Source organism: Mixophyes fleayi, chromosome 5 (genome assembly GCF_038048845.1).
Source record: "Mixophyes fleayi isolate aMixFle1 chromosome 5, aMixFle1.hap1, whole genome shotgun sequence".
NCBI classification, from domain to species: domain Eukaryota; kingdom Metazoa; phylum Chordata; class Amphibia; order Anura; family Limnodynastidae; genus Mixophyes; species Mixophyes fleayi.
The window spans coordinates 271,484,212-271,497,686 of record NC_134406.1 but is presented as its reverse complement, the minus strand read 5'-3'; the positions used below and the strand labels follow the sequence as shown (position 1 = coordinate 271,497,686).

Below are 13,475 nucleotides of genomic sequence, written 5' to 3'. Positions count from 1 at the left end.
GCCCACGGAGAGAAGGATCTGCCCACTGTCATGTGATCCTGAATCAGCCACCACTGGAGATATTCTCTGGACCTCGGGGATAGAGAGATCTTCTGGAGATCCAGGCGTAGGTGGGATCCTGACCACTTCTTCAACAGATCCCACTGAAAACAGCGAGAGTGGGCTCGACCAAATGGAATAGTCTCGAAAGAGGCCACCATCTTTCCCAGCAGCCGCATGCACAAGTAGATTGAGGGGCTGGGAGAGGACAAGACCTGGGATGTTATTTCCTGAATTGAAGTAGCCTTTTCGACAGGCAGGAACACCTTTTGCTGGCTGGTGTCCATGATGAGGCCCAGGAAAACCATGCGTTGACACGGAACCATCTGAGACTTCTTCAAGTTGATGAGCCATCCGTGGCCCCTGAGAACCGCCAAGGCAAGGGACAAGTGATAACGCAAACAACTCTCTGAGGAGGATTTGAAGAGCAGGTCGTCCATATAAGGCACGACCTGGATGCCCAGAAGGTGAAGACGAGCTGCCATAACCGACATGACTTTTGTGAAAACCCTCGGCGCCGTGGAGAGGCCGAATGGGAGGGCCCAAAACTGATAATGGAAGGGTCCTACAGTGAATCTGAGGAGGGACTGATGGCCCTTCCAAATGGGAATGTGGAGGTATTCATCTTTTATGTCTATGGAAGCCATAAATTGACCTTTCTCCAAACCGTTTATGACCGACCTCAGAGATTCCATCCGAAATGTGTCCATACTTCCATGGCTCTGGCAACCCAAGCTGAAGCAAATGTGGGTCTAAAGGACGAACCTGCAGTCGCGAAAATAGATTTCAGTTGGGGTTCAACCTTCCGGTCATTGGCATCCGGAAGGGACGCTGAACCAGGAGCTGGAAGTAAGGTGTGTTTAGCCAAACGGGCTATAGGAACATCTACTTTAGGAATACTTTCCCAACGAATTACCTCCTCCTCCTGTAAGGGATACAAGGAGGAGAATCTTCTGGGAACTGAGAACCTCTTCTCAGGTTGTTTCCATGCTCCTTCTGCAATGTCTACGAGTTCCCTAGAAGGGGGAAAACGGGAAGCCTTTCTTTTGGCCTTTTTAAACAGAATTCTGTCTCTAGGCGTAGGATCCTCCGGTTCTGGGAGGTCCAACGCCTGTCTAACCGCAAAGACCAAATCGTTAACAAATTGGCTTTTAGAACTATCCTCCTGTTCCGAAGACTGAACTTGGTCAGAATCGGAATAAACAGCCCCCTCATCCTCAGAAGATTCCTCCGAATCTGAAAGGACCGTGATAGGATTATCTGATCTAGGTCTCTTTCTTCTAGCGGACGGGATGTTTGGGGACTCAAGCAACAAGTTAAGCTTATTTAAACCTTTAAGGAAAGCTGTAGACCATGCCGCTTCTGTGGGGATAGGGGTTAGGTCAGAAAAGGAAGAGGAAGGTCCTGGTAAAGACGTTCCAATGGAGCCTGTGGTAACAGGGAGGCCCAGCTGAGTGCTATTATTAGAAGCCACCGAAGTAGCCATATTAGATAGCAATTGGTTAGATTGTAATACCATCTGAGCTAAGGAGGAAACCGACTGTGTCAGGGAGGCCACCCAGGCCGACTCCTCCGTCAGAGGGGCTGTGGACTGATGAGTCTGCACAGTGGAAGCCCCTGCATCACATGCAGAACAGAGCGCCAAAGGGTCCCCCTGCCCACACGGTAATTTAACTTGACACTTAGAACAAGTGAAATATTTTGCAATAGGGCCCTTTCCCTTATCTGTCATTATTATAAAGGAAGGCACACCAACCACACAGATTAAAGGGTTAATCTAGCTGTGTAAACAGAGAAAATATAGAGAGATATGTATGCAGGGAAAAACAGATTGCATAACAAGAACAACTAATCTATATAATAAAAGTTGTACTTGTAAGTTAAACAGCAATATATATGTAGGCAAGTAGGAGACTATATGTAAACCTTACTAGCCTACTATTTTACACAGAAAAAAATAAAAAATGTGTGTTTAATAAGCTGATACTTAGCCAGGGGCCACAAGGAGAGAAGTCCACGGCAGTCTGTCCTGTGATTTCTCCCTCAGCTCTGGTCTCTCTTCCCGGCCTTCTTTTTGCGCCAGAAGACTGGGATATACCATCGCTCTGTGGAAGGAGGTGGGAACTCTATGCATTAGCTCCCCCCCCTTCAATAGCTCCAAAAACAGTTTTAAAAATAGAAAAAAATCAAAAATGGAGCGTGGCAGATAGTGGAGACCTCTAATACAGAGGTCTCCGCAGCGACATACCCGGCGCCCTCCTCCTATGCATGAGGGGGGAACCGTGGTATAGCCCCCTTCCTCCTCTCTCCGTAGCGCTGCTGGCCCAAAAATCCAAGATGGCCGCCGCTACTTGCTTAATCCGATAACCGGCACTCTTTGCCTGTAATGGCAGCGCCGGTTATCGGGGAGGCTGGAGGAGTGCAGCGGTCCATGAGACCGCTTGTCACTCCTCAGTTTAGGCACCCTTCTGAAAGTTTCCCTGTCAGTGAGAGTCTCTGGCTCCCATCTGACAGGAGAATGCCTGCGCTGCTGGCTGTGAGTGTGTTCTCTATTATAGAACACACTCCATCACTGCCACCAATAGTAGTGAATATAAATAAAATAATAGAAAAATAAAATTTTTTAAATTGTTTAAATTTATACTAGCTATAAAAAACACTGCCCAACTCCAGGGCACCTGAAAAAAACTGACAGGAAGAGGAAGAGGCAGGGGGATTGTAGAGGGGAGGGGTCTGTCGGCAGCACTAAAAGTTAACTAGTTAGGTGCCAACTCCTCAAGCTCCCCTCCACAACCCATGGTAAGCAGTGTCCCCCAGACTGGATGAAAGAGAAAGCTTCTTTTTCCATAGCTAGCAGCAAGCTGACATGGTGTGTCTCCTGTGAGATTAGTGATGCAGAACCCTTGCAGAAAACTCCTTTCTAAAGGCATGGTAGGAGTGTCACCTTTCCATCAAGCTAGGACTGTGGGAAGAGTCTAAACTATTTAAGGCTTAGTTGTTCATTATTCAGGGTGTCAAGCTAGGACTGTGGGAAGAGTCTAAACTATTTAAGGCTTAGTTGTTCATTATTCAGGGTGACCGATGCCAAATAAGTTGGTCGATGTCAAGGGAGCTAGTCTCTCTGTTAATTTAGCATTAGAGTGTCCAGAAAGTGTGTTATATGCTACTTTGCCATCGTGACAATGAAAAGCAAAATACAAAGCAAGAAGTTGTTTCTGTGTGCATCACCAGAAGCGTGCCCATGTCACAGTATTTAATTGGATATATGTTAGTGCATTATTGGAAATAATTTGTGTATTTACCTTTCACCGTCAAGGTTGCTGATGATTTCAGTTCCCCGGTTTCACAAGTATAATTTCCAGCGTCGTCTTTCCCCACGTTGTGAACCAGTAACTCCACTCTGCGATCCTTCACCCGCATCTCATACTTGCTGCCGGATCCTAGCAGCTGCCCGTCCTTCCTCCACTGTACCTCAGCTTTCTCTATGGAGACCTCGCAGAAAAGCGTAGCCGTCTCCCCTTCCTCAACATCAGCGCTCTGGACTTCACGCTTGAAGTAAGCTTGAACCGCTAAAATGGAAAATCGTTCACGTTATGCGAGTGAAATGCGTCAGCCAAATGTAAATCACATCATATGTACAACTAGGTGTAAATATCAAGGACATGGCTTTTTTTTCTCCAAAGTATTGTCTTCATTATTGTAAACGGAGAAGTCTTTTAATTACCAATGAGCTTATACCTGGAAGCTTAATGAAACTGAACTGATACGAGGAAAAAATGATAACATGCACCAAAATTTTGACGCAAAACCCAGGAATACAATATTGGATATATTTAGGTACTTTCATTCTGGGATGGACTTTCTGAGTCTAAGTCATAAATGTCCACATTGTGGTTACCCTGATACAACAACATGACAATGTGATGTTGCCACCGACTATTCATATAGGTACAGTATCAATGAAACACTGTATTTGTATGGAAAAAAGTATCTAATCAGCCCTCAACATCTCATTCAACTTAATTAAAAAACAAGTGGCAGCTGAATGGGGAGTAGGTTCCGGAGTCTTTAAAAGAATAGCAACAGTTGCAAGTATTGTAATATCTTCACATTGGAGGGTCTCTCTGGACAGCGGCTATGGATAGAGTTGGTAGATGGAGTAAGAGGGAGCAAGAGTATAAAGCTATGAGCATGGGATATACTTTCCTGTAAATGTAGGCATCATAATTGCTTTACTCTTCTTACTTACTGATCTGTAAAAATACCTGCAATAAAAGCCCTAATGTGGGGAATAGGAGCCTAAAGTATGAGAAAGTTATAGATGGGGATGGTGTCTTCCTTTCCTTTTCAACCTTCTTCTCATTTTTAATAAAGATTTTGCTGCATTGTATTCATTTCATGGTCTGCTGCAGCAGAGCTGAGAGATCGACTGTGATTTCATTCATTCACTGAATCTCATCTACTCAGGGCTTTCTTGGTTGCATGCAGTTATGTATGTACAATGATGCCTGTAATGCTAATGCCAAGGTAAAAAAAAGGATGTGTTTGTTCCAACTACAATACACTGTTATAATGCACAAGAAACAAGAAACAATTTGCAACATACAACATTCAGTAAAACTTCAAAATGTTTTTTTTTTTAATTAAACAGTTCATACAGACATATGGATAAAAGAAGCCGTTAGATGTTGACGTGGAGAGGTGATGAGATGGGTGTATTACTGGATGATAGTTACATTCTTAAGAGATGTGCAGATCTGTGACGGAGGATTAGTTAAGCAATTTAGGTTCTTCTTTTCCATGGAAATAAAACCTCACACCAGATGAATTTTATAGAAAAATAGTGTGAGAACTTATCAGAAAATGCAACATGGATGGAGCCATTTTGATGCACAAAAGCGTAAAACTTGATATCCTGGCATTTCCGTGAAAGACCAACCTCAAATGGGACAGATGCCATTAAGTTTGTTGCCAAACCTTTGAGACATCTCTAAGTATAAGAATTCTACTCCAGGTTACGAACAGAGTGGGCTGTATATTTTTTTCTTTTAAATGACACAAAAGTCTTACGATCTTCTCTCCACAAAGTCAACGTTATTCAATAGTAGACCGAACAGTTTGTATTTTTTATTTGTGGTGAAGGACGATGAATTATCGTTATAAAAACATAATTAAATATTTTGGTTTAGTTTTTTTTGTCTTTTTGTATCTCCGGCCAAGACAAAATCAGGCATGCAGCACCAGTTGAGGAAGCAAACTGGGGCATAATGTGATCTTGACAAATTATAACTGTTAGTTGTAATGATACTATTTTATGTTATGTAATATTAAGTTGCAATTATCTGCTGAGTTCCCACAGAGACCTTTAATTAGTTAGTTAGCTGGTTAGATTGAAAAAACTAAAATTCTCCCCAGCCTGCCTTACCCTTAACATCAAGGACTGTGCTAGTTCTCACTGTCCCGTATTCACAGATATAAGTCCCACTGTCTTTGCCAGTCGTGTCACCAATAACCAATTCAGTCTCACACCCAGTTCTAGTTATCTGAGATTTAGATGAGTTTCTTAGTACTTTTCCGTCTTTGTACCAGGTCACTGGCTCGTTTGGTTTTGAGGTTTTTACGCTAAGTGTAGCACTTTCCCCCTGTGACACTTCCAAATTGGTGACGGAAGGTTTTTCTACAATAGCACAAAATCAGAGTTTTAGAGGAAATTGTGCTCTGCATTTTCTAGAGAACCACCAAATCCATATTTTAGGGTCTGGCCAAATATCAAATCTTGTTTCAAAACATTCTGATGAATACAGAACTGTATGAAAATTCTAATTTGCATATTCAAATGAATGAAAGGGAGACTAAACCATAACCTCAGATGTTTACTTTAAGCTCTGAGAAGTGATAGGGGTGACTTAGGTTAAGATTTGGATTTGGTTTGCAGAATCCTAAGAATTTGGCTGAACGAAATCTTGCAAGAAAGTCTTAAGGTTTAGATTTGGAACATTCCAAGGGCTAGATTTACTAAGCTGCGGGTTTGAAAAAGTGGGGATGTTGCCTATAGCAACCAATCAGATTCTAGCTTTCATTTATTTAGTGCTTTCTACAAAATGACAGCTAGAATCTGATTGGTTGCTATAGGCAACATCCCCACTTTTTCAAACCCGCAGCTTAGTAAATCTAGCCCCTAGTATTTTTGGCAGTAAAATTAACTAAATTAAAAATATATATTATTTTGTAAATAATTAGCAGAATTTAGTCAAGCTACTTTTCCTCATCTGGAATGAAGAGGGCTATTTAAAGAACTAAGGGGTCTATATATGAAACTAAAATTTTTGCTCATCTGTTCTTGCTGCTATTTGCAGCGATGACAGATGACTTAAGAAAGCAATTTACTGTTACAGTCATGCCAGGAGAGCACATCTGATAAGAGGCTGTCCCGTCGATAACTGTGCCCCATCGACACTTTCTACCTCTTGCTTATCGCAGTGGTGGAAGAAGGAACTTCCACATTCTGACCTAGGGGTAAATGTATCAAGCTGAGAGTTTTCCAACGGGTTTGAAAAAAGGAGATGTTGCCTATAGCAACCAATCAGATTCTAGCTGTCATTTGGTAGAATGTACTATATAAATGATAGCTAGAATCTGATGGGTTTTTCAAACCCGCCGGAAAACTCTCAGCTTGATACATTTACCGCCTGGTGTCTGTACTGGTAATACTCCACCGTCGGACTGTGCATATGAGTTGTCCAGTCTCCCGAGAGGGATCCGAAGGTCTCTCGCTGGCGATGCTGCAGCCTATAGGCACAGGTGTAAAACTGGAAGCTCAGTGCAAACTTCCAACTTCATTGTTAGTACCAAAAAATAATTATGGAGGAGAGGAAATAGCCCCATTCATTTAAAAAAATATCCTTAGTGAAAAAAATGATTTCATCCATATATAGTTTTTTTTTTTATCAGTCCAGCACCTTTTTTTAATGCTGTTCATAGTCTGAGTTAAGAGAAAAGGTATCACGTCCGTACAAGTAACACCGGCATACTTGACAAGTAGGCATGGGGAATGGAGCCGGTTACTGCTAGTGACAAATTAAGATAACCGTATTTTTTTCCAATAATAGGCCTTATCGACCCTGTCATAAATCGACCCCTTAAACTTTTTAACTGCACTTGTTCTTTATCTTTCCTTTCTAGAATTGTCTTCATGGATACATTGTTACCTTTCACTAATAGATTTACAGATGTTCTTTGATCCCCAGCTTCAAACGTGACGGTGCCTGAGTCCTTGACACTCAGTTGCTTGAGAGCCAGCGTGTGACATCCCCCCGAAAGAGTTTGTATCTCATTTACTTCATTTGTTTGTAATGGGGTTTTATCCAGAAACCACTGCACATTCCTGTACTGTGCCGGAGAGATCCTACATTTAAACGTGGCAAATTCCCCTTCAAAAACTTCAACGTCTTCAAGATCTTCTACTATCAGAACTTTGCAGCCTAAAATGAACACAGACAGTTGAGAAACCGAGAGTAGAACCGTACATGGTGTGTGGGGAATCAGCTGTTCTTCACCAAAGTTCTACATGAAGTTTGCTAGGAGAGCTCATTGCAGTGTCCAAACATTGCAAGTCAATTTCAGATGACACGAAGACTATGTACGACAAGTAGACATTAACACATAACATGCAGACATTATTCTACTTATAATTGTTCTGGAAACTGTTCAAGACATAGACACCAAATATCATTATAATGCACAACAAACCCTCCACCCCAAACATATTAACATACACAATAAACCTTAATTTTGCAATAAACAGCTAGAACATCTCCCAAGTTCATACAACAAGATCCTCACTCCGAACTTACTTTATCTCTTGACAATGTCACGCTTGCCGCACTGAGTATGAATGGGGGGAACCCAGGCTACCCCTCTCCCTTGTTATAATTTGCCACTGACACAGGCTGTGTTTTTGACATAGTACAAAGAAGTAAGATAGACGAACAGGATTATGGAATGCTTAAACCTCCACTACTTAACTAAACCCAAAGCTTTTGCAGACACAATAATAATGCTACAAATTCAGAATATTAGATGGTGCTGAATATCAAATCCTGGTTGTATCCGAATTGTAATCTGCCTACATCTAGATGAGTGGAGACATGATTTTCAGTGATTGCATTGTAAGACATATTAAATACTTGTTTGACACCAGCATATTTAGTAAATTATTTATGTAAATTTAGGAGTATTTAAATCTGAACCCAAAATCTAGGAAATCATAACCACTGTATACGTGGATAATAACATGTGCTTAATTTTGGAAAACAAAAACCAATATCAATTGTTGGCAACTCAAGGTGTTATGGAACTACAACTCCTAACCTGCCTAGCAGAACATTCTGGGGCTTGTAGTTCAACAACATTTTGAGGACCACCACCTGCCCCTGTTGGGTCCCTGCAGTTCCACAGTTAGTGAGCCACAGGTTGCCTAAACCTGACCTATATGCCCAGGTAATTGGTGTTGATTCTCGTCACCATAGAACCATACCTTTCACAGTGAGAGAGGCTTTGGTCTGCGCATCTCCGATGTCACATATGTACGTGTCGCTGTCGCTCTTCTCCAAGTCGTTCACCGTCAGGCTCAGGACATTTCCTTTCTGGCTGGGTTTATATTTCTTGGACGGTTTGAGTTCTGAGATTCCTTTCCTCCACTTCACAGCGGGAGCGCGTCTCTCAGTCTCACAAGTGAACACGGCTTCTTCCCCTTCCTCAGAGTTTACATCTGAAAGCTCCTTGGTGAACCTGTTGGGTTTTTCTGTTAAATAAAACAATCACACATTCATTTCAATTTCAATTTGACTTTTTGTAAAACATGTTCCAATGAGTTGTGCGATCTCGAGCTCAGAGCCAGTGTTTTACTAATTGACAGTTTCTCTTCCTCTCTATGATCCATCACTGTTTGTGAGACCATTTAATTTGTGCTTAGGGGATGTGGCCAAGTGATGATGTGTTAGCAGTTAGTAGCCAGGGGCAAGTAGGTAGTGATAGGCAGGGACAAATGCAGGATTTGTAGAGGGGGGTTTCCACTCCACGCCACCAGTGGGCGTGACCAGCATGCATGGGGGCGTGACTATAATTTTAGACAGTGCTTGGCTGCTCTCCAACTCTTCCTATCCCTATAATATACATGGGCAATGCTGCGTGCACTACTGTTAGGTGCACACAGCTCTCCCTTTTCAAGTAGAGCTGTGTGAAGCGGGGGCAGGGTCCAGTCACCTCAATTATACTGTGCCCCAGGCTTGGAGGGGTTTTCCAGGCGCTAGGAAACCCCCCATCGGTTTGCCTATGATAGGAATATCACTGATACTTTCACTATCTATTGTTCCTGTTTCTTGTGCAGAACACACAAATATTCCAACACATTTTTGGTTATAACAATAAAATAACAAAGCTTTTTTCTTTCATATATACAGTATATGCAATAATAAATCAAGAGAACAAATTGTTGTTGCAGCTCCCGCTTCATAACAGTTTACACCCACCTGAGATCTGAACCGTAGCTTTGGTTTTAGAGATGGTGGTCTCACATATATATTCTCCTGTGTCTTTGGATGAGGCTTCGTGGATAACCAGCCAGGTCTCCGTTCCCTCCTGGAAAATGTCATATTCCTGGCTCTTCTTCAACACTTTGCCATCCTTGGACCATTTGATATTTGTGTCTTCTTTGGATATCTCACATTTCAAGACAATGTCTTCACCAGCTGTGGCTGTTTTGTCTTCTAGAGGCTTGGATATAACGGCTGGCTTTTCTGAAAAACACAAGTGTTGCCAATCTTGAAGGTGGTGGTTCTGAAACGCTACAGAAACACTGGTAGTATTGCTGACATAGCTAAAATCCATACTGCAAGTGCCACCGTGCCGGGCTTCTAAGGAGAGGAGCTAGCTGGTCTGAGTTCAGAATGGTAAAGTAGAAAGGGTCATCTGTATGAGTACCCCTGGTGCACCCACACATTGGGAAACAACGTCATGCTGCTTAGTCATAAGACTTGTCTTGCTTAATTTAAAAGTTGAGTTCAAACCTTTATAGAGATACAGAAGTGACATGCGCTATATTGGAGCACTGATCTGTGGATGAAGCTATTTGATGGTTAGAGATAGAAGGACACACTTGGGTAAAGTATGGTAAATGTATTCAGAGCTTGTAAGATAAATCATCATTGGGACAAAAATACAGCATGGCACAGGAAGAGCAAGAAGATAAATGGAATCATAAGCAATTAGTAACAAGTCCCTTAAGAATTTCCAGAGAAAGTGTCTTTAAACCTGATGTCTCTAATACTAATACTACTGATCACTGAATTTAAACATGTCACAAAAATAGTTACCAGGACATTATTTTTATGCAAATCCACAAAACAAAACAAACCACATAAAATATAACCCAATACTCTTACAACCATCAACTATTATAATATTAAAACAAAAATCCACAACCGAAATGGCCAAGCAATTCCTGACTCCCACTTCAGTGTCTATTTAGAATATTTTTTTTCCATCTTAAATATTTAATTTGTTTATCAATTAGCTGCATTCTGAGAGTGATGGCCTGCCAAATGGACCCGATCATAAGTGAGGAATCCCCGACAAAACTACCGCATAGATAAACCACCACTCAGAGACTGGGGCACCCACGTAAAGGGGTGGCACAGGAGTGGTCAACTTGGGTCTGCGATATATGGAGAGAACTTTCCATACTTAAATGTGTCCACACAATCGCTGCAACTATATTATAAACTTTGAGTAAATCATTATTTTAATTACTGCCTTCATATTTTATAACTTTGCTTATCTTGGTGGGAACTGGCTGTATGAATCAGATGCTCAGTGTTAGTGGGAGACCCTTATGTAATCATCCAAAGCAACCTCTGTTTAACCCATTAGGTGGATTAAGGCTATACTATTGTAAGGATATTGTGTATGTATTACTGTATATAGCATAAGTGCATCTAGTGTAAGGCTATAGTACAATGAAAAACAATTCTTTAAGGTCTTGTACACACAACTGTATTTTTTTTTAAGTATTTAACGCTCATCTCAAAGCCTTTTAAATGCGTTTTGATTATAAGAGTCCCAGAAAATATACAAGACCACATACTGTATATATTTGGACCAGTACAAACACGATTTGCCTCTTGCCCATTTCACTATCTGCAGTGGTTCAGAAGTGTTAATGCTCAGCGTTCTGTAGGAAGTTTTTAAGTACTGAGGATACTATGCTACAGTAGCTTTTATAATTGTAAATAAAGGTGCTGTTAAAATCTGGGACAAAGTAGAAAGTTTAATCCATACTTCCACTAGCAATGTTTTATAACGCCTATGTGTTCGAATCCTTTATGAATTCTGTAGGATTCATGATGACTAAAAGGGCATTCATTACAAAATTAGCGCTGCAGTATTAATGTAATATCGTCTTACCTTTCACAATCAAGGAGGCCTTAGACGTCAGGTTGCGGGCTGTGAAGACCACTTCACCCCCATCACTGGCCTTCACTTCCTTAATCCTAAGCAAGTATTTCCGCCCCTTATTAGATATCTCGAACCTGTGGTCATTCTCTGCTTCCAGTCCATTCACAGTCCATGAGCATTCATCGATGCTCTCATGAGAGAGGACACATTCGAACGTGCAGCTCTCCCCTTCTTTGGCCTCGGTGCTCTTCAGACGTTTAGTGATTCCAATGTTTAGCTCTGCAGGATGAACAGCGCAGAATATGACACAGATGTGTAACAGGCTTGTGCCCTGCCTGTAGTGATATATGGTCTGATTTAGAGATGGGCATTAAGGGCATTGATGTAAAGATGCATCTTGCACTGTGCATGAGCACAACTCTCCTCCATATTTAGAGGTGCACGTTCTTTGCACTTTGGGCACCTTGCACGTGGAGTGGAAGAGGTAGATCCCAACATTAAAGTGCAAGCCCAGTACAGTATGAGTTGCATACAATTGTTTGCAGACGCAAACAAGTCCATTTGAAGTGCATTACATTGTCAGTTAGTATCTTCTATGTATCTTAAAATACGTGCAACTCAAAATACACGGAAACACAGTTGTGCAGATGCAACTTTTTGCTTATATATTAAAACGGGACATGTTCACACTAAACTCTAAATCAAGGACCGTTATGGCAACAAAATAGATGACTATTGAGTTCCCTGTATAAAAATTAATAGAAAATACAAATCCAGGTAAACGTAAAAGTGTAGGTGTCCCTGGATTTGCGTGTTTTCACCTCCTAATGGACAATACATTTCCCAATTTGTTCTGCCCATTGCATGTAATAAATAGTCTTTAATGTGCTTGGAGGTTGCTGAGGGAAACCAAACAGGTGACAGCAGGGCCTACTTGAACAATTACCCCTCCCCGATATAAACATAGAGTAAGGTGTCATCAGATTGACGATAGTTAAGTTTCTCGTACTCAAATACACTTTAGTTGCTAACTGCAGACTAGGCACATGGATGTTTGTGGAGCATGTTGCACTCCACTGAAAGCATCTTGTACATCCCTCACAATGTGGTGTTGAATCTGATCTTTTTGGCCAGTGATAAAGCTCTGTGACACCCCACAAACCGATAAATGTCTTCAAATCTTCCCTATATCCATCTTTATAGCTCACTTTAATATGTTGCGCATTACAAATTATTATTTTATTTAGTTAGGTAAGCAGATAAATTGCATTAGAGCAGTTAGATCCTTATCTATAGGAAAGTCTATCTCCGATGACATGAACACGACTCGGGGGTAAAAATTACACCATTGCAAATTACGTGATTTTGCTATGCATCTTTCTGCTCAGTGCCATAAAGCAAGAACAGTCACATGATGTCAGTCACATGATACCACAACAGGGAAAATGTCTATTGTGTGATGCACATTGTAAACCCCTGCCCATATATCTGGTCAGCTCCCAGCCTTTAGCAGAATGGATTAGAACTACACAGAACAAAAGAAGAAAGGGCCGACAACCAATATTCATAAAGTACCTTGAACTCCAACTTTGGATCTTGCCACATCCGTACCGATGTCGCAGATGTACAGACCAGCATCAGCCTTGTTCAGGTTGTGAATGGTGAGAGACACCGTTTTCCCAGCCTGTATCTGTTGATATTTATCTCCGTTCGGCAGAACCTGGTCGTCCTTCTTCCAGATCGGAGCCACTTTGGGTTTGGAGACCTCGCACTTCAACGTGATCGTTCCTCGTTCCTCACCCACAGCGTCATCCAAAGATTTCATGAACACCACCGGCTTTTCTAGAGGAAGCAAAGTAACCCACAACTTACCACTGGCTTTGTTTTATTGCATAGAAAATGTTAAATGGTAACTCCACACAAAATTCTTGAAAACAAAGCATTGTTTATAATCTCTGATGCTTATGGTGGAAATAAAGTGC

General features: G+C 41.5%; 1 protein-coding gene across 1 annotated transcript in view; it reads right to left on the bottom strand.

The window, feature by feature from the left end:
* OBSCN (obscurin, cytoskeletal calmodulin and titin-interacting RhoGEF) overlaps positions 1-13,475 on the bottom strand; it is a 284,159-nt gene that overhangs the window by 173,764 nt on the left and 96,920 nt on the right. Inside the window, exons 31-36 of the mRNA XM_075214135.1 lie at positions 13,069-13,335; positions 11,503-11,772; positions 9,570-9,836; positions 8,576-8,842; positions 7,248-7,520; positions 3,342-3,608 (exon numbers count right to left, since the gene is read on the bottom strand). Coding sequence (XP_075070236.1) covers positions 3,342-3,608; positions 7,248-7,520; positions 8,576-8,842; positions 9,570-9,836; positions 11,503-11,772; positions 13,069-13,335 — 1,611 coding nt within the window. The remainder of the gene's footprint in view (positions 1-3,341; positions 3,609-7,247; positions 7,521-8,575; positions 8,843-9,569; positions 9,837-11,502; positions 11,773-13,068; positions 13,336-13,475) is intronic.